Source organism: Pygocentrus nattereri, chromosome 21 (genome assembly GCF_015220715.1).
Source record: "Pygocentrus nattereri isolate fPygNat1 chromosome 21, fPygNat1.pri, whole genome shotgun sequence".
Classification (NCBI taxonomy): Eukaryota; Metazoa; Chordata; class Actinopteri; order Characiformes; family Serrasalmidae; genus Pygocentrus; species Pygocentrus nattereri.
Window position 1 is genome coordinate 25,970,492 of NC_051231.1, and position 20,941 is coordinate 25,991,432.

Consider the following 20,941-nt stretch of genomic DNA (forward strand, 5'->3'; position numbering starts at 1 on the left):
AAATGCAAAGCAGATTCATGCTCTTAAAGGGTTTGCGAAATTCTGTTTGCTGAGCATATACTGAGATGAGATGCATCATTCACTGCTGTCCCCCCTCCCTAACTTGGCTCTTGTTTTTCGTTTTTTCTTCGCACAGCTCCAGATGATGTACGATGTAGGCAGGATGTTAAAACAGGCAGACATTTTGTGCCGGCGGCGCGGTTTGGGCTGGTACAGCGTGGTTTTGTTTCTCTGAAAGGAACATGATGGGTAGCAGTTATTCCTCTTGCGATCTGTCGGCATTGTGTTGAGGTTACTCTCTCTGTGTACCAATACTATCTCACCCACTTATGCCAGGCTTCATCATGGCTCCTCCTGTAGCGCTGTCTCTCTCGTCTTCCACATTGTGTCTTCATTTTAACTCCCTGCGAAGTCAGCGAAGTCACTAGCAGAGTGTGAGATCTTTGACGGCTGTCTGGCACTTCCAGTGACAACGCCTACTTCATACTCTGCTGTGTTGCTGTTGTAGAACTCAGTGTAAGTCAAAGTACATAGTATCTTCTCTGACGGCCATGTGACAGATTGCAACCTTGGCTGCGTTGCGCCACAGTTATTAAAGCATTCCATGTGTCCATCAAAAACAAGCGCAAAGGGTTAGCAGTGCTGTCATTAATTGTGAGTCAGGTTAGCTGTTTGTGCTCATGCTAACTCTGAAGCTGCAGACACATTGGAAGTGTGTGTGACCAAGGCAAGAACAGAAAGTTGGTTTTGGCGCAGCTAGAAGTTCAGCACTGACTTAACATTTCAATTGTGGTTAAAACGGAACACTTAATATATGATTTCAGCAATTTTCCAATCAGTGATAAACCACTTGGTGATAAATTCACTGTTTGTGCCAGTGGAGAGTCTTCATGCGGCACGAATAGTTCAGCAGTGCACATTCCTGGTCTGCAATTTCCCCAGGATTTTCAAGCATGTTTGAAATTCTTAATGAGTTCTTGATGAATTCTTGATACATTCTCGATGAGCAGTAGCCAATGATGATGCAAGACCAATCTCAGGGAGAGAGACATTAGCCACCAAAACAATAACAAACATGCAGATGACATGCAAATATTGACAGAGGCTGGTCCTCATCAGGTTTGGTCAGGCAATATTTTGCTGCTGTCAGAGCAAAACCTTTTGTTTTTCACTTTTTGACATAAATTGAAAATGCTTGTTTCTCTTATATGCTGTGTGTAAATTTAATGAAGAATGGACCAAAAGAAACAGCCCAAAATTACTTGTAAAGAAGTGTGGTTCCATTGACTTACATTAAAAGTAAAGTATGTTGTTTTTTTCCTGCCCCTGTAAAGTTACGATTTTGGAGATACAAGGTTTTGTTCCAACAACATTGATATTTAGCAACGCTCCTCTCCGTGCTGGAGATGGTCATTTGTGTTCTGCATGGATTCAGGGAACAGAGGGAGTTCTGGAAAGAGCCTAAATTAGTTCTCGAAAATGGTTCAAAATTGTTCAACTCAGCAGGATTTAAGGATCCTGTGCACTTGGACACGGATCTCTCCAGACCTAAGAACTCCCGGATTGTTCCATCTGCAGAGGCAAGAAGTCTTGGTGTGACCCTGGATGGCCAGTTATCGTTCTCGACTCACATCGCGAACCTGACTCGGTCATGCAGGTATCTGCTGTACAACATCCGGAGGATCCGACCCTTCCTCACCCAGGAGGCCACCCAGGTGCTAGTGCAGTCTCTGGTCATCTCAAGGCTTGACTACTGCAACTCACTCTTGGCTGGTCTTCCCATGCAGACCATCAAGCCTCTGCAACTCATCCAGAATGTGGCAGCACGACTCGTCTTCAATCTGCCCAAGTTCAGCCACGTCACCCCATTGCTGCGCTCCTTCACTGGCTTCCTGTAGCTGCACGCATCAGATTTAAAACCTTAATGCTTGCCTACAAAGCCAAAAATGGACCAGCCCCTACCTGCTTGATGGCAATGGTAAAATCTCGAACTGTACCATGAGCCCTTCGAGCTTCGAGTACAGCTCGGCTTAACCCGCCATCCTTCAAGGTGCACGGAAGACGAGCGTCGAGAATGTTCTCCGTACTGGCACCCCAGTGGTGGAATGAACTCCCACTGGCTGTCCATACAGCAGAGTCTCTTGCTGTCTTCAAACGCAGACTGAAGACACATCTCTTTACACAGCACTTAAATGAGCATTGAACTATAAGCTGCACTTATTTTATTTATTGTATTGTATCTTATTGTTATTGTATTGCATTGAATGTCACAGAGTTCTGTGTTCAACTCTGTTTCTTTTTCTCTCGGTGTCTGCAGTGACTTCTTGTTTCTAGCAGTATCTGAGCCCAGGACTGTCTTTTTCTCTAAGCTATTGGTAACTAGCAAAGATACTTTCTCTAGATTGACAAAGCACTTCTTGTAAGTCGCTCTGGATAAGAGCGTCTGCTAAATGCTGTAAATGTAAATGTAAATGTAAGATTGTATAGTTTGTGAGAGTCTCTACGTTGGCTTGTGTAGAGTGCCCTGTGCTACATTGACAAAGCAGGTAGCAGGTGATGAATGTTGATGTAGCATGAGCACTACAGCTATGTTAAGCCTTTAAAGTCTTGTAGTGTCCATTCAACCACAACTAAATTGCATGCTACACCAAATTCATATCCATAATCAGTAAAAGCACAAACTAATAACAGCTATATCCAGTGTCCATTGTCAACCTGGATGTTAGCACACTAAAACTTGGCAATTTGGTTGCAGTAATTGTGGTTTTTCATTCAGGCCATTTGAGTCTCTTTTTGCCACTTGCCTTGGGCATCATGGCACTACAAACACTCTTGGAGCATTTTTGATCCTGAAATTGTAGCAGAAACAGTTTTGCAAGCAGGGTCAAGCTACTTTTGCTGGAGCGAAAAGTTCAAATGAGGAATCGCCAGTATTTCCCAATCCCTAAAAAAAGTGATGGTATCCAGCTATCCAGGACTGAGAACCCTACAACCAGTCAAGCACTAGCATTAGAGGGGGTAGGCTGCTTATGGTGGCCAGTCAAATTACTGAGTTAGCTGCCAACTCCAGCATCTTTGCCCCTGGTTATACAATCTAATCCAGCTGTGTATCCTAGTTGGTTCAGGAATAATTATATATAAGATGTCATGTCATATTATCATATGCATCTTCAGTGCTGCTATACAAAGGCCTGCCAAATGCCAATGCACTTCATTTGGTCGGCAATGCAAATTTATGTGTCAAAGCTCAGCAAAGTTGACCTTTGTTTGAAGTTTCGGACACGTTTTCGCTACGGAAGTCTGCAATGCAAAACATTTGATTACACTGACTTCCAGAGACATTAATGGAATTTTGCATGTAGAATTTTTACTGTTAAAACACTGAGCCACTGCTTTGCATCCACTTTTCACTGCACTAACTTTTGTAGTAGAACGGATCCTTTTAAACCGTTCCCTTTCATCGCGGAAGGTCTTACTCCAGATGTTATGTCTAGGACCTTCTTCATGCAATATGTTCACCTTCCTGCCTATTTGCCTTGCTAATCATGTGTGAAGGATGATTCTGTAGGCCAAGCTGGAACCGTCTGTCATTCTGAAAGTAAGACAGAGGGCCACATGTGAAGCGCTTTGGGTGTGTATGTGTGTGACTGCACTGCCATTAACCTGAGGGGGCAGCAGGGTGTGTAGAGTGCTGATGAGCGGAGTTATGGGTCAGGGAATCTCGGAAAATCAACCTTGAATTGTAGGATGCTGTGTCTTCAATCACACCCAGTGTTTTCATTGGCACAGCAGTGACACTGCAAATGGAGCATGTGTATTAGGACATTTGGGATTTCTTTGTGTGTCTTTCTCTTTTTTTTTATCCCCTCGAATTTAGACATAACAGATAGACATGTGGGTTTCCTCTCTAGTTTTACTAGAGGAGGTTCAGTAATGTGGTTTGTAAGGGTTTTGACTTGCCGATTTATATGGGGTAATGTATGTGTAGTGTATCCCCAAATTAGCCTAGATAGCCCAGATTAAAATGTCATAACCTGGAATTAAAAAAAAAAAAATTATTAAAATTAACTGCCAGTTAAAGCTATAGCACAGGACTAGTGGGCTCATTCAGCTTAACAAGTACCACCCAACAAGATGCATTATGTTTCAGGATATTTCATTTTCCTTCTACTTTGAATTAGAGCCTCATCAAGAATGTCGCAGAGTACAGTAGTCCTGTTTTGAACCCGTGAATAAAAAGGAACTGTGACAAGAAAAACTACATTTTAGCAGTTAGTCTTGTCTTCATAATGCCAAAAATGGTCCCATTGTGTATAACAATGTTCTGTTATTACATTAACATTGCAGAATCTTACTGGATTAGATCAGAGTTCAGCTGTAATCACTCAGGGTAAAATGAATCCTGATTGATGAAGATTTAAGTGGCAAGTTTCTGTTTGGCAGTTCTTCATAATTGATGTGTGCATTCCGATGGCGTAGAGCTTTTTTCCTAAACTATAGTGAGGACAGTTTTGTAGCTTCTGTCTGGTGCTATGCTATGGAGGCACTTGACACTCCCAGTCATCTTTTTAAATTGAAATTTTACATACAAATACCATCTTAGCTGGCTATAAATGCTGTGATGTTCTGCTACCTAGACTTCTGCCTGTCCTGAGAGAAGCATTTTTCAAATTGGGGCTACAGTAACAACACATATGCAGGGAACCAAGTGGCGTGCACACAGGCAAAGATATCTCACCTCCTAGCTTCAAGATCCTTCAAAGAACAGCTGTTGAATAACTGAACTGCTGAATATGTGATACAGCCAGACTAGCATTCCTATTGATTAGGCCTTCAGGAGCTGAACTGAAGCTCTTACATAGATTAAATACTAACATAATAAGGACAAGGACATACAGGAATAACCCAATTTGATTTAGTCCTAGATAAGTCAGGAGAAGTCTAACCAGGTCTCAGTAAATTATTAGAAAGAGGAAATAGCGGCAGCTCAATGTGACCAGTCTTCATGGAAAGACTCAACATAAACCTGCTACATATAGAATGTTTTTCCAAGCGTCAAAAATCTGTGTTTAATCTGGAACAGCAATGTTCATCACATCCCATAGAGGTACTGTTTTTTCTACTTGTATTTTTGGCGCAGTTTTAACATTTATGGCCCAAAGCAAAGGCTTAGCTGTGGTAGTCATGGTTTACCACATGTCTTTACATTGGCCACATTAGCATGGTGCACAGTGTTGTTTAATAAACCATTATGTCATATGTGTGCTGCTTTATTAGATGTCAGAATAGGAATTACTTTTAATTAGAGCTACTTTTGCTTGCTTGTTTTCTAATGTGACGCATTTGGTAGTTGGACTACTCTTTTTTTCTTTACTTTCAATTTAGGGCCTGATTGGTCATCTTATGTTATTTAAACCTCCTCTCCTTCTCTCTGTATTATTACCCGACCTTACCAAATTTATAGTGGCAGTGGGATTTTAAAAAAAAAATTTATTCATATATTTATTTATTTTTGATCCCTACTAATCTATAGACACCTGTTGAGCTGGATCTGAGATCATCCCAAGTCCTAATAATGCTGCAATGGCACTCGCGAAATGAAATCCTTTCGCAATCATCGCAAACCTCCTTTATCCCTTCAAGAGTGACTCCCGCCCACTCCAACCTCGCCTACCAGCCCCCGTTCCCCTTGGTACACATACACATACACTTCAGTACACCCACCCACTCCATGCTTCACAATGTAATTACAGTTCTTTAAGCCTAATTGTTGTAATTACTGTTTGCGTGTGAGGGTGTGTGTGTGTGTGTGTGTGTGTGTGTGTGTGTGTGTGTGTGTGTGTGTAACAAAGCGAGAATATTAATATCCAGGGTTTTTTTTTAATTAATGGCACATTATTAGATGAAATACAGTGCTGTGCAAAAGTCAGAGACCACCTTTCATTTACTTAACTCTCAGTCATTTTAGGATCAGGAAAAAAGTAAAAACTTATTTAGCCAGAGCTTCAACAATTGAGTGTAATATGATGTTTTTCAGTATTTAGTGTGTCCACTCTTTGCCTTTATTACAGCTTCTATTCTTTTTCAGGAGGCTTGCTTTCACTTTCTCAAAGAAATCTGCAGGGATATTTTGCCACACCTCCAAAGTTCAGGCTTCTCCTGATCCATTATTCCCACACATTTAATGGTGTTGAGGTCTGGACTCTGAGGTGGTCATTATATATCATGTTCTTCTTTTTTGTCTGTTTCTTTTTCTCAGTAACGACTTCTTGACAGCTACACATCCATAAGGCCCATAGTGTTGAGTTGTCTTCTCACAGTGGAAGGATGGACGGAAACACCAGTGGATTTTTGTCAGTTCTGAAGCAAGAGTGGACCTTGACATGCTTCTGCCCATCCGTCCACTATTAGAAAACAACTCAAAGCTATGGCTCTGAAATAAGCAACCACCCAACAACACCTTAGTAACCAGCAGAGATACAACAGCAGCCACATAGCTATAAGAGTGTTTCTCAGGGCCCTCTAGATGGTCCACATTATTGCTGCAACCTAACTCCCAACATATTGGGATAATGGAAAAGTGTGGACAGTCAGGGGGACTCTGAAGACCTGAAGCACTGCCCTACAACTTATAAACACCCTAAAATCCATAGCAATTACCTAGCAACCACTTTGGACACCATAGCAGCCACCTAACAACAACCTAGCAACACAATGAAATTGCTTAAGCTGCGAAATCACTCTACATTCATTATTTTTATGATGATAATGATAATGATAATGATTATTATTATTATTATTATTGTTGTTGTTGTTGTTGTTAAATCTTATGCAAGTTAGAACACATAATACACTGGAACTCCTTTAGCCTGGAATACTGGAATACTATTGCTGTTTTCTCATACTTACATTCTTATTTTTATACTTCATTTTCACCTTCTTTCCTTCCTTCCTTCCTTCCTGCTTTTTCTCTGTCTCTCTTTCTCTCTCACCTTCGACACTTGTGAGAAGATGCCTCCCAAAAACAAAGCCTTTTGTCTGCGGTGTGGTGTCCGCACTCATGAAGGCTAAACATTTTTCCATGGCCTTTTATTACTCACCTCCAATCAGCCAGACAGGCCCTTTGTTTGGACAGTTCTATCCTTGAAGTGTGTGTATATTTGGTTGGGGGGGGTTGATGTGTGGGGGAAGTTAAAGTCAGTTGGATTCATTTCTCGCCCGCTGGGTTTGTCCTGGGCTAACGGTGCACATCGCACAGCTTGTGTCCAGAGGCATCGACTTTGAGCATCCAAAATAGCTATATTAAGTGTCAAAACTTCAGCTGTTTTCAGAGGGTGGAAAGGCCTGCCTCTCACCTTCACTCTCCGTTTTTCATCCTTCTGCTTTTCTTCCTCACTGAAAGACACATAAAAAAAAACATCCCACATGACAGGCCTAGGCGAGCGGTTCTCAAACTTCTGTCATCATCTCAATCGCCAACATGAGGTCGTGCACGCTTAAAAAAAGGATGCCTATGGATTAACTGAAGTGGTACTACAGAAGAATCGCATTTGGTTCACTAAGAAGCCTTTCGGTGGATCGCTGTTTAAGTGCAGTGGTTCTCATACTGGTCCTCTGGGCCTTGCATATGGTCCAGGTTTTTAACCAACTGGTAACACATAGAGATGTGGATGTCCATCTAAGGGTCCCTGAGAACTGGTTTGAGAACTGCAGTGAAGAACCGTTTGAAGTGTGCAGAATCTTTTTGTTTTTTACATTTTATTTTTCTACAAGTAAATTTTGCAACTGTATTCACATGCAGTTATAACAGAGCTTCAGTGGGTGCCATGCAAATATGACCAGCTATGCAAACGAGCCTCTAGTAACATTGTCAAACAGTAACATCTTATTTTAAGTGACTGATACATAATCACATCCTGATAACATGAAACGAGAATAGGGCTAGCTAGCGTCTAGCTTTACGTACACACAGGTTGGACAGTGACCATATATTACTGACCAAAAATGATAAATTTGTCAGAATGTTTAAGCAGTAGAGCACGAGAGGGGAGGAATTTTTGCTAGATCAGTATTAATGTTGTTTTGTTGCAGCCAGTCTGTAAAGCATTTTTCAGCGGATTTTTTTTGGTGAATGGTGTTCGGGCTGATTCCGGGTTGTTTAGCTGTTTTTCTGTCACAGCTGCCGACTGAAAAGCTGCTCAGTGGTGATGACAGTTTGGGTATTTAGTGTAGTCTCATATTCAGAGTCCGACCAAATCAGCTGTCGGGTCAAATGTGATCTTAAAAGTATCCATTTTATGTTTGTGGCATAGTAAGATGTAAAAACAACACGGGGAGAACATGCAAACAATTACCCCAAATTACCCAAAGTGAGGGTTAAAGAATCATTTATTAAAAAGTTCTTTAGGACAACATCTCTCAAACCAGTCCTCAGTGACTTCCAACCAGTCCACATGTTTATGTTGTGAGATTTTTGAGGTTGGAGCAAAAATCTGCACAGTCTGGAGGTTCCAGATGACTTGCTATAGGCCTAATTCATCACTCCAAGGAACTCTTGTTGCCATCTTTATTTCTAAGAGTGTAGTGTGCCACCAGGGGGCTCACAATTTGGAAACCACGACTGTAGTCATAAATGGAGCAGCCCAAACTGTCACCTGGTGGACATGGTTTGATTTCAAGGACCTTCTCGTCAGCTGAGGTGATATAGTTTGACGGATCTCTAGGACAGTTATCCACAGCTGAGTGCCTGTGTGATGTCAGCTAACGTACTGACATTCTGGCCTGTGCCCATGTGCACATAAATGCAGCCAGCGCTCTCAATCCTACGCTATTAGAGAGGTCGCACTCCCTCCGCTGAGCGCTAATCGTTATATTAAATATGGCTCTCTTGGTGGCAGTTTTCATTTCTATTCTGGCAGGATTGCTTATGGGTGTGCTTTTGAGGCCTAATCAAGGGATTTGTGGTCCAATTGTGTTTCCTTCGTTCTTGCTTTGTTTACTTATTGACGTAGTTGTTTGTTTATTTATTTATTTCCTCTATGCACCTAATCCAGCTCTTCAATTTTTCCACTGCATAATGTAAAGTAGGGGGAGGGGGGCTGTACTGCAAAAAAAAAAAAAAAGGCCAGAGACAATGTCAGCATCAAGGCGGAAAATGATAAGGTTCGAGGCCAGATGTTTTTCCACACAAGCGTGATTGCATTTGCAATGTAAAGGCAATCTCCAGCCTGGGTTCTTATTACATGGATCTTGAGCCCAGAGAGCAAAAGAGAAAATTAGATGTAAGCGGTCAAATGACTGTTATGACAGATAATAATAGGATCAGAGCAGTGTTTATCTGTTGCTAGCACCGGTCTCCATCTCAACGTGTAGGTGTGGGAGCAGGTTTGTGGTCACTCAGAGAACAACATATAGAATGGTTTTAAATGGAAAAGCATACTTGGATGAGGAAATTACGTCAAATAAGACTCATCTTTCATTCTGAAAACGTCGGTTATCATTGTGCTCTGCGAAATAGTGTCCGAAGTCGGTTCATCTGCATATTCAGATATTCAAATGAGTTATTATTGCGCAGTTTTAGGGAGTTACGACGCTATTAGTCTCGATTTCAGCTGTCATGAGTTTCACAGTGGCGCCTGGAAATGACTCAATCTAATTTTGAGATCAAATGGAGTGGAATACGATTGGTTCCGTCCAACTGCAGCAGCAGGGGGAGGAAAAAAAAAGTAAGTTTGAGTGACGGGAGTGGACAGTAATGTCCATCTGCTGGGGTAGTTATGCAGTTCTGTGTATTGAATTGATGGATTGAATTAGAAACATGCTGTAGCTTCTACTAAGGGTATAGGGGGATGGGGTTGTGGGATTGGATGGGTGTAAATGATGCCAGTCTGGTACCATCATAAGTCCAAGAATACAGTCATTTGGTTGTTGAGTCTACAGTGCAACATGCAAATCTCAGAAAGACTGTTTAAATGCTTTGCTACTAATGAGCTTTCTCTGTATGTGTTTAGTCAGCTGTCCGTGCCTAATGATGAGCTATGATTGTTAGATCAAGGTGTTCCGTTTAGAAAATGAGGTAAACACACTTCAGTGGTCAATCTAATTTCTGCACCTCTATGGGATTCTAGTAGTATGTTAGTGCTAAACCAATGCCAATTCACATAAACGTTTTTTGACCATTCTAGATTAAACGCTGAGCTTAAAGGCTTGTAAAAAACATTCCATGTTTTATTTGGAGGTTGTAATGGATGTATTAACATACATTTTACCTTGTGTGTTGCATGTTTTCCATTTGCAACAACTGACTTCAACGCATCGCTTAGGCTACTGCTCATACAGTCAATGATGTGTCTAGGACATCTAGAAGGCCCAACGTGATGATTTATCTCTCAAAACTGGTCCCGCCCTTTGTGAATCAGATCATGAATAGTTGACTCCATTGTCAGTTCCTAATAATGTTAGTAGTTAATCTGTTGCTTTACGTATTCAGCTTCAGCTCCTGAAGGCCTAACCAATGGAAGAGCTTGCTTGACTTTATCTACTTAGATACCACACAAAAAAAAATCCTGATTTGATCATTTTCCATTTGTCATTTCAAGAATTTAACCCATTTATTTACAACCAAAATGTAACACTATTACTACAATACTTCCATAGCTTTAATATAACAAGCAGGATCATTGTATTCAGCAAGAAGTGAACTTACAACTTAGAAGGTCCTGAGGGTTCCGTCTGTCCAAGCCAAGTATTTTTCATAGCTGTAAGGTTGCACACACTTTTCTGAATGCTAACAAAAATAGCAAAAGTTAAAAAGAGCGTAGCAAACAAAGTTCTAATGCTGACAGAGGCTGGAGGTTCTAAGAAGTTCCACTGCATTTCTATAAGTTAGCAGTTAAGTATACTCTTAAACAAGATGGTTCTTCAAGGTTTCTTTAGAACCTTGACTTCTTTGTAGCACTATTTCATGCTTAAATTATTCTTTACATGGTGAAATGGTTCACCGGATTGATGAAGAATGTATTTAGATGGTTCTACATAGAACATTTTTTTGAAAATGTTTCAATATAGCTGCTTCTATTGTTACAAGCCTGACCACATAACAATAGCAGAAATGTTTTTTGATATTTAGAAACCTTTAAAAAAGGTTCTCTATAGAACCACATACACTCTTTAAAAAAGTGGTGCTTCAGTAGTGCTTTAGTCAAGAAAATGGTTCTATATTGAACCATGAACACTCAAAGAACCCTTTCATGCCCTTTCAAGCATGATTGAAGGGTTCTTTGCAATCGTGAAAATGTTCCTTAAATTGATGGAAAATGTGCTGCAGATGGTCCTACTTAGAACCTTTTTGAAGCTTGTAACAGCTGCTTTATAGAGGTGCTATATAGATCACTACAATAAAGTTCTGTATAGAACCATCTGTAGCACATTTTTCCATCAATCTGGAGAATGCTTTAATCAAACAAAGGGTTCCTTGACTGTTCATGGTTCCGTATAGAGCAATTAGGAAAGAACCATTGTAGCACCATCTTTTTTTAACAGTGTACAACACATTCTCCATCAATCTGAAGAACCATTATACCATGCAAAGAAGCCTTTAATCATGCAAAGGGTTCTTTGAGTTCTGTATGGAACTGTTATTTTTACTACTAAACCCTTGAAGAACCATCTTTTTTAAGAGTGTAGTTTTTTGACCTGATTTGAACTTCTACTCAAGTTGTTTTTTGGGAAGGTGCTTTTAGTATTCACCACCTCTGGTGAACAACAGCATTATGTAGCCACTAGAAGTTCTACAGCTTTTATAAGCAGCTCCATAATTTCTCTTAGCTTCTCCAACCTAGCAACAGAATGCAATTGTGAGCGGAGCTTGGATGGGTCAGTCTCTGGCATTGTCCAGCTAAATGTGTTGCCAGTTTTGCTTGCTTGGCCGCAAGACTTTTCAAGACATGTTCCCATGTTATTGACTTTCCCCTCGCTCTTTGTTGTCATTCCAACAAAGCTGACTATAAAAGGCTCAGGCAGCGCTGGTTTGTGATCTCACTCCACTGAAAGCTTTGGATTTGGAGGAGTCTTTCTTCTTGCTGTGATCTTGACTGAAGGACTCTGTTGCTGTCATGCGGCGGCTCAAAGTAGTCTGTAGAGGAATTACTTGATCCACCTATATTCAAACAAAGTGACAACCAATGAGCTGTTCCTGTTTTTTTCTATTCCGATGGTTAATTTTCCACCTTACGTTCCAACGTTCATGAGCAGTTGTGCGAATCTTGAATCTTGAATTTATTGATTCTGGGCTTTATAGACAGGTTATAAAGCTTAACAGTAACACTCTCAAAAAATATGGACCAAGTCCAAAATAAAGAGGTTTACTGATGGTTTTGATCTGGATTCTAGATTTAAATCCTATAGAGCAGGGAAACCTTGTTACTGTGTTGTACTGTGTTAAAATACCTGAGGGCCGATTGACAAATGATTCAAAATATTAAGATTTCAAAAAGGAAGTGCATAGAATCTGAGCTTACTGTGAGCTACTGTGTTTCCTATCTCTCTATAAAAGATGCACGAGTCTTCTTTTATTGCTAGACTGTTCATTCAAAGCAAGTTGGATCGATAAGTGCTTATAATAAATAATTAAACTGTTTAAGAGTAATAATACGACATGTCTAATGTATTAATCATTTTCCTATTGAAGTGTTTGCTTGTCGAAAAATATAATTTGTGAGACAAACTTGACAAACTTGACTTTTTGGTTTTGGTACCTATCGAATGAACGCAGTGCAGCCATGTTTTTGTTCAACCAAAATCTGCAATTTTCAGTGTTTAGTTTGGGCTTTATATCTGTAGTCTTGACTGAATGTCGTTTACTAAATGAAGCTGCAGGTCTTGTCACCTGCCACCATCAGGTGAAAGCAAGAAATGCAACATAATGGCTGGCAGGCCTCTTATAATACCCCATAAAACAGAAGCTGGAGGCCAATCAAAATCAATCTGTGGTCCACATTTGGCTCTGCAGCTGGATTAGCAGTGTTTTTCAACTTTTTGAAGCCGGCAAAGCTGATTGGACCAATAATGACTCTTCTTTCTGTAAAAGACTGTTTGCAAAATTACCCACAAGACTTCAACATTTAAAGAAATCAAAGGGAAAAGCTAACCCATGTTAAATTACTTTATCTATTTTTTTTAATGATTTGTTGTTTCAACCATTAAAAGATTGATTTTTTCCACTTTGGGCTTGGCCCATTTTTTTGCCCAGGAGTGTAAAAGAAACTAAGTATTAGTTTAAAATCATATAAGACAATGACACAGATAAATTAAAATTACATACTCTTACATACCCAAGAGACATAGAGGTTTAATTAAACGCCAAGTTAACGAGATACATTTTCAAATGTTTTTTAAAAGTAAGCACTGAGCCTGACTCTCTTATAGAACGTGGAATTGAGCTCCACAGTTTAGAAGTGCAATAACTGAAAGATTCTCTCCATGTGCTCTGTATTTTGTGGAAGGTATTTGCAGAAGGCCAGTATCTGCGGATCTAAGATCACGTTCTGGAACATACACAGACATTCTGTGATGTTTGCAGATGCTGTAGGGTTATTTAGAGCCTTAAAAACTAGTAGCAGAATTTTAAAGTCTGTCCTAAAGGATGCAGGCAGCCAATGCAGCTCTTTCAGAATTGGAGTGATTTGATCTCTCTGTTTTGTCTTTGTTATGAGTTGTAGAGGATGATTCATTTTCGTACGAAGCCCAGTAAAGCCTTGGATACACTACACAACTTTTAAGGTCTTAAAAGATTATAAAAAGACTGGGCATCTCACAGTATATGGCAGTTTTTTGAGTGACTGAAATATTGGAGATCACACTCTAAACAATTTGGGATCACACACTACACAACTTTTAAGCGGTTGCTGAACTGAACGGAGCTCCCTGATCTTGTGTGACCTTGTGCTAACTCTCGCGTTCTCCCATTATTAGGAGACGCAAATGAACAAACGTGGAGCGGCTCACTGCTGCTGTTTTCTCTGTCATTTGCACTGATACAGTAAAGAAGCAGCAGATAAAGATGTTTAAGTGATCAGTGTGTTTTTAGAGTTTTTTTTAGAGTTTTAAATGTCCATAAACTCAATGGTGCTCGTGCCTTAAACTCAGCTCATTAAATAGCTTCGCTCCACACGTTTACGCTTTCAGTTTCCATTGACTGTAGCAGGAGTTCGTTCAAATTGAGTTGACCAGTTTATGCTAGATTATGTTCAGAGTTGGGTCGAAAAAAATCAAACACCTGGTGAACTCCAACTGGTCTGAAACGCCATTGGGAGGTCATAAAATCTGAGTCTGTGCTCCTCACACACTTCTTGACTCTCTCTAGCTGTCCAGTCTGGCTGACCCAAAAATCTGTACAGCCAACTAATGCCGACTTGGCCAGACTGAGAACCAGGGCTAAAATTGGGGTAAAAGTCTTGTAGTGTAACCCCGGCTTAAGAAGATCTTCACAGTGATCAACTCTGCTTGTAAAGGCACGAACAAGTTTCTCTGTAATAGAAAAGGCCGAACTATAGCGATATTTCTCAGATTAAAAGCTACTTTAGTGACTGTTTACATGCAGGTTAATACAGAGCTCAGAGTGCATTTGCAGAGCATGATTAACAATGCTGATTGAGCCTTACTCGTACGAGAATGTTATGATGAAGACAAAACAAAGTGGATCGCTGATGGAATTACAGAGCCATTTCAATTAAACAGCAAATGTTCTACACCAAACAACGCTGTCTCTCGCTCTCTCTTCCTCTCTCGCTCCTCCTCTTCCTGCTCTCTCGCCTTGTCTCTTCTTTTGAAGCCGAGTTCTAATTTTTCATCCCCGGCGACTGCTCTGCCTGCAGTGGGGAGGGAAGACATCAGTTAATATGATATCTGATTTCCTTCCGCCGGGCCGAACATGAAAGCAGCGGAGACTGATCATTTGTGCCACACTCGCAGGCTCCAGGGAGGAGCCTGGCTCCGGCGTGTCCATTGTGCCGTGAAACGCCGGCATGTAATCATCTCCCTCCAAGAGCAACGGCCCGATGTTTTATTCCTGTCATCCGAGGTGACGATACGCTTTCATTGAACTCCCAAGTAGCCGCTTCAAGCGTCTCTTTTATCTCGCTGACTAGATGTATCTACTTTATCCTGTGGATTTATGACATTGGTGATGTATTAATATACACACACTGGGGGGTGGGGTGGTTTGTACATGTGATGAATGCGATGATGTAATATGCCCGTGATGTGCAGCAATGTTCTGGCATGTTTTGGTAAGATCAATACTTCAGCCTTCTTCAGTTTAATCTGGCATGTCTTTGTCGTTTCATCGATTACTGGCAGTATTTTCAAGGATGGGCTTCTACTGACTCTAAATGTGTAATAACAGAATCAAAGAAATAGGAAAATAAGAGAAGCCAGGGGAAAGTTGATGAATTCCCTCAATAAACACTTGAAATGTTTGATCTTATGATGGGAGGTACAACCACCATGATATCACCCCGAAACAGATTATCAAAAACTAGTCTCATTTCCAAAAGTGAAAAGGATACAGATTTACAGCTTCTAACTTAATTAATTCATTCATTCATTTATTCATTCATCATCTAAACTGATTTATCTTCCTGGGTCGCAAGGGGTGATGGAGCCTAACCGAGCCAACATTGGGCGGAAGGCAGGAAACATCCTGGACAGGCCACCCACATTCACACCTAAGGGCAATTTAGTGTCTCCAGTTTACCTCACAGTCTTTGGGCTGTGAGAAGAAACCAGAACACCCAGAGGAAACCCACAAAGGCACGAGGAGAACGTGCAAACTCCACACAGAAAGGATCCTGGTCACCCGGCCAGGGAATCAAACCCACGCCCTTCTTGCTGCTGGAAAAGTATTCTTAACTTTTAATGGAAGTAAATGAATAAGTTATGTTTTCCAAGTAACTTAGGGCCATTTCTGTTGGTCTGTTTATCATGAAATGTTGCCACTTGACACATCACAAAGGGCAACTGGCCTTTTTAAATTATGTCAAAAAGTCAAAAACACAAAAATGTTTTATGAGATAGCAGGCTTTGTCATTTCATGATGAATGGACCAAAAGAAACAGCTCAAAATTCTTGGTAAAAAGTCTGGTTCCTTTGACTTATATTGAACGTAAAGTATGTTTTTTTTTACTGCCCTGTAAAGTTATCATTGTGGAGATGGTAGTTGTGGAGATTGTGGTTGGGATAGTGTAGTGGTTAACACCTCTACCTTCTACACTGTAGACTGGGGTTCAGTCCCCACCTGGGCAACCACCCTACACTATACAAATAAGAGTCTTGGACAAGACTCCTAACACCGCCTTGGCCTACCTATGTAAAAATGATCAAATCGTAAGTCGCTCTGGATAAGTCGTAATGCCGTAAATGAGATATGAGTTTTGTTCAAACAGCAGCAATTGTGAAAAAATGTATCTATAACTTTTCAAAGTTCTTTCTCTCAAACTGCTCTTTACTTTCTCTTAGACTAAATGGTTGTGTTGGCTTTGGACTGGTTGACAAGGCTTCTCTAAAGAGATTTTGGTTCCACTTAATATTCTTTGTATATTGAGCTGGTCTGGCTCATGCTAGCATGGAGTAGCATTCTGTTGCCTTGTGTTGGTCTGAGTGTTCTAAACCTGAATTCCAAGAAATGGTTTGTGCTTTTTTACGGGGAGAAGGAACCAGAACATGGCTATCGATCCAATGACCCGCGAGGCAGCTGCAGCATGTTTTTCATCCCTTGGACATTTACTTCTTAAGTGCTAGCACCTGTTAGCCTGGCGCTTCTCTCAAAATAGCCGCAAAGGCTTGATTACTTTCCTCTACGCTGCTTCGATGTGTCTTGCGGATTGTGCAACTTCCCAAGCAATATGTTCCCTGACCTTTCTGCCTTCAGAGGACTGTGTTTCTTGCACTACTTTAACTTGATGGTTGGATTTATTTAGAAGTAAACTCCAGTGCCCACAACCCCCATGAAGAGTTTCACTCGAAGGCTTTGATTTTGAGCAGAGGGAGATGGAAAGGTTAGGAAATGAAAGTGAAAGACTGAAGTGTGGCAGTCCTGAAACCTTTCTTTTATACGTTTATAAGTCATTTTAATATATGCGACTTCTCTTTGTGTATGTGCGTGCGTATGTAAGTGATGCTGTACTCGAAGCTTTCTTTCTTGATTGGTGATGCTTATCGGGATCGGTCATCCATTTCCATTTCAAATTGAGCCTATCTTCCCCCATCAGAGCCATTTATATTCCAATAGCCTGACTGGTACTGTGGTTACAGTGCTGTGCGAATGTGTATGTGTTTCTTCATTAGTATTCAGTGCAGGTCCAGAAGAACACAGGGTTCACGTCTCTCCTTCATTTCTGTCTGCACCTCACGTTGGCGTGGTTACGGTCGAAAAGCACTCCGTTAACTCCAGCAAAAGTGAAGAAGCGCCATTAATTCAATGTTTTGTCTCAAATTGAACATTTTTACCATTCTATCCTTGTCATTATTGTGTATGTGCGAAGCGGCTGCAGGTAGAAAAGACCTTGATATTGGTCAAGCCTGAGCAATAGGGACATTTTTTACGTTGATGTCGATGTCGATTTTAAGGAACAGTAAATTCTAGTAACCAATGATAATATAAACTGATAGAACTCCACTAGACGTCACACTGTGCTGACTGAGTGAATCAATTATTACCTTCAGCTTGCTAACCTTAAGCAATTGTGGGTTGTAAGACATGTCCATTAGGTCCCCTGATTCAAAAGCCTGACAAAACAGCAGGACAGCGCATATTGTTAGAAACAAGCACACCAACCTAGAGATGACCAGCACAAGACCAAGACTTTCACAGCCAGCCTGATCAACAACACAATCAGCTTAACATTGAACAAATATTACTCCAAAAATTAGATTTAAAGATTAAAGATTATGGAAGACAGCATGACAATTTATACAGACTTTTTACCAAGAGCTGAGTGACGATAACAACCAAATTAATAAAAATGACATATAGTACTAATAAACTGCTAAAGTGACAATACAGTAGCATACAGTTATAAAACCCTTTTGGGGATACTTACCAAAACAGGTCTTAAAATGTTAAGCAGACATTTAAACACTTTAACACTCAACATTTTAAAATTCAACATATTTTAACATTGAATATTTTAACATTAGTTTTTATTGTAGCATCTCAACTGAATTAGGAGACTTTATGTTATGTTAGCTAAACTTTACTGTATCTGCCATCAGAAGTTTCAAAAGGAGGAAATGTGGCCAATCGTTGGTCAATCAAGATGGTAATATTGTCTAGCAATGGTAACTTGGTTGGTCAAGGGTGTCCAGAGATCAGAACCTAAGAGTAATATTTTTCAAAATGGTTGTTTTTTTTTTGCTTGTGATTTTTTTTTTGACTGTGTTATGACTGAGCTTATAGAACTTTTCCTTGACCAGTCATTGTTACAGATGTCTTAGTGTGTCCATTAAGGCTGGTTGAGCGGTTCCGTGACCTGCGTCCAGATGAAGTGGCTGACCTGTTTACCACCACCCAGAGAGTGGCCGACATCGTGGAGAAGCACTTCAAGGCCTCATCATTGACCATTGCCATACAGGTGAGCATGCAGACGCATGGAATGCTGGACAAAATGTGCTGGGTGGTTTTGATCAAATTCAGTGTTACAGTATATAGTATCAAATTATTTGATGTTTTTCAGCATTAAATAAATGAAGTCTAACAAACCTAACAACTTGTTTTGACATTTCATTTGAGATCAAAAGATGACTAGGAGATCAGAATATTGTTCAGATATTCAGCTGTATTTTAAGTCTAGATGTGTTAACTTAGAACATCCAACTGTACGGAACATATAATGTTTTAAAATTAATATATTATATTTGGTATCCTTGATATCCTTGCTTGCAAGAATTACATCAAGCCGATGATTCATTGAACTTATCATCTAGTTGCATTTTTTGGATGCTTTTCCAGACCTCTACTCCAGCTTCTTTCAGTAGATGTTTATTTTGAGGGGTTTCTCCCTTCAGTGTCCACTTCTGGTGTAAAACCATTCACTTTTTTCCTCTGACAAAGCACTTTGTTGTGTTTGCAGTGTCTTTTAGGTCATTGTCTTGCCACACAATGATTTTCCATTGGACTAGATTTAATGCATTTCTCTATAAACCCACTCACAGTGTTGCAGTAGACTTCTGAATGAATTCTATTGACATCATCTTAAGTTACATCATCAAGTGAGCTTATAAGTTACATAATTAGTGAGCTTATTCCAGATATAACCTACTTTGTATATTTTATGGAGTGCTACAATAATCTTTGTCCTGTTCCAGAAGCAGCTATGCAAGCCCAGGCCTTGGCACTACCTCCACCATGCTTTACTTATGAGCTTTTAAGTTTTAGATCATTAGCAGACCCTTTCTTTCTCCACACGTTTTCCTGTAGGGGTTAATATTGGTCTCATCTGTCCAAAAAAACAAACAGAATTTTTGTGGCTGATCTCTGTAGTTCTTTGTGAATTGTTTACGATTCTTACTGCTGATCAGTGGTTTGCTTCTTGTGGTACAGCCTTTATATTTCTGCTCTCAAAGTTTTCTTCAAACAGTGGATTGTGATACCTTCACCCCTGCCCCATGGATGTTGTTGGTGATGCCACTGACTGTTGTTTTTGGGTTTTTCATCAGCTGCTGCTGTTTTCCTTGGTCGACCAGTTTGATGTCTGAAAAAGAAGAAACCAGTGGTTTCTTTCTTTTTCAGGACACTCCAAATTGTTGTGTCTAGGTCGAAAGCTTGTGCACTGGCTCTGATTGATTTTCCCCCTTTACTCAGTTTCAAAATAGTTCGCTTTTCTTCCATAGGCAGCTCTCTGGTCTTCATATTAGTCTATTCTTTTTAACAACAAATGCATTTTTCATAGGTGAAACCCAGGACTTAAATCAAGGGTAGACATTGAGTTATTAACTGTGTAAACCAGAGGTTCCTAACCCCTGTATTCACATTTTTGGGGTTGAAGATATTTTGTGACCACACCCTTTTTCCTTTCTACTCGCCCCTGTGATCTGTCCCACCCAGTCGTTAGTTAATGGGATAACCGGGCTTCCAGTTCTTGGCTAGCACCACAGATGTTTGGTTTTACATCAAAAACTGCTTCAAGTGTAGCACTCAAACAGTCTTTTAGGTCAATAAAGACCCTCCTTCAGTGAAAGACCCCTCCACAACTATGTAAAGTTGTGGTCACATTGAACTACCACCACTATGCTTTCTTATTGGGGATGGAGCAAAAGTCAACCGACTACGGCAGTGCCTATATAACGTGGTCGACAGGGTTAATTGAGGGGTAAGCGACAATGTTGACTAAAGAATGTCATTTATCAGAAAGAAGCCTTTTGTTTAATGTCTGATTCTTCTGAGGTTTGCTAATTTGTGAGGTTGAAGTTCACCTTTGCCTGCAGCAAAATTTTATATGAAAAATTCTTTCCTGTTCCCATTTGTGTTTTTTTTTTTTTTTTTTACCAGCCATGAATCAAAATGACTTGAAATAGGTAGGTTCAGGGAAAAAGTGTCACAATTATCAGCTGCAGTTTTGATCTGTTGTCTCATATTTATCACTTGATCTCAAACGCAGTGTTTTCACTGTAGCAAAGGAAAAGAAGTGTCTTTGCTGTTCTTTTCCTCTAAGAGACTGTACATTTCAAATTATAGAAAGAACAAAATAGAACATAAACACAACTATCAACAACACTTAAATGTAAAATCAATGTTATTTTCTGGCACCGATGCTGATGTTTCGCTGTAGATGATATCCCAGCACTGTACTCAGCCTCTTCTGTGTGCTATTGTAAATAATGGTGGCTGATGTTCTGCAGCAGCATCACTTCAGGCCAATATTCTGTTTATTGTCTTGATTATTGT

The 20,941-nt window shown here is 40.2% G+C and overlaps 1 protein-coding gene across 2 annotated transcripts in view; it reads left to right on the forward strand.

Annotated features, from left to right (window-relative positions):
- The window catches only part of fhit (fragile histidine triad diadenosine triphosphatase), a 476,955-nt gene that overhangs the window by 356,040 nt on the left and 99,974 nt on the right, over positions 1-20,941 (forward strand). For both annotated transcript variants that reach the window (XM_037532128.1, XM_017710626.2), the window contains one exon: positions 18,484-18,629. In XM_037532128.1, coding sequence (XP_037388025.1) covers positions 18,484-18,629 — 146 coding nt within the window. The remainder of the gene's footprint in view (positions 1-18,483; positions 18,630-20,941) is intronic.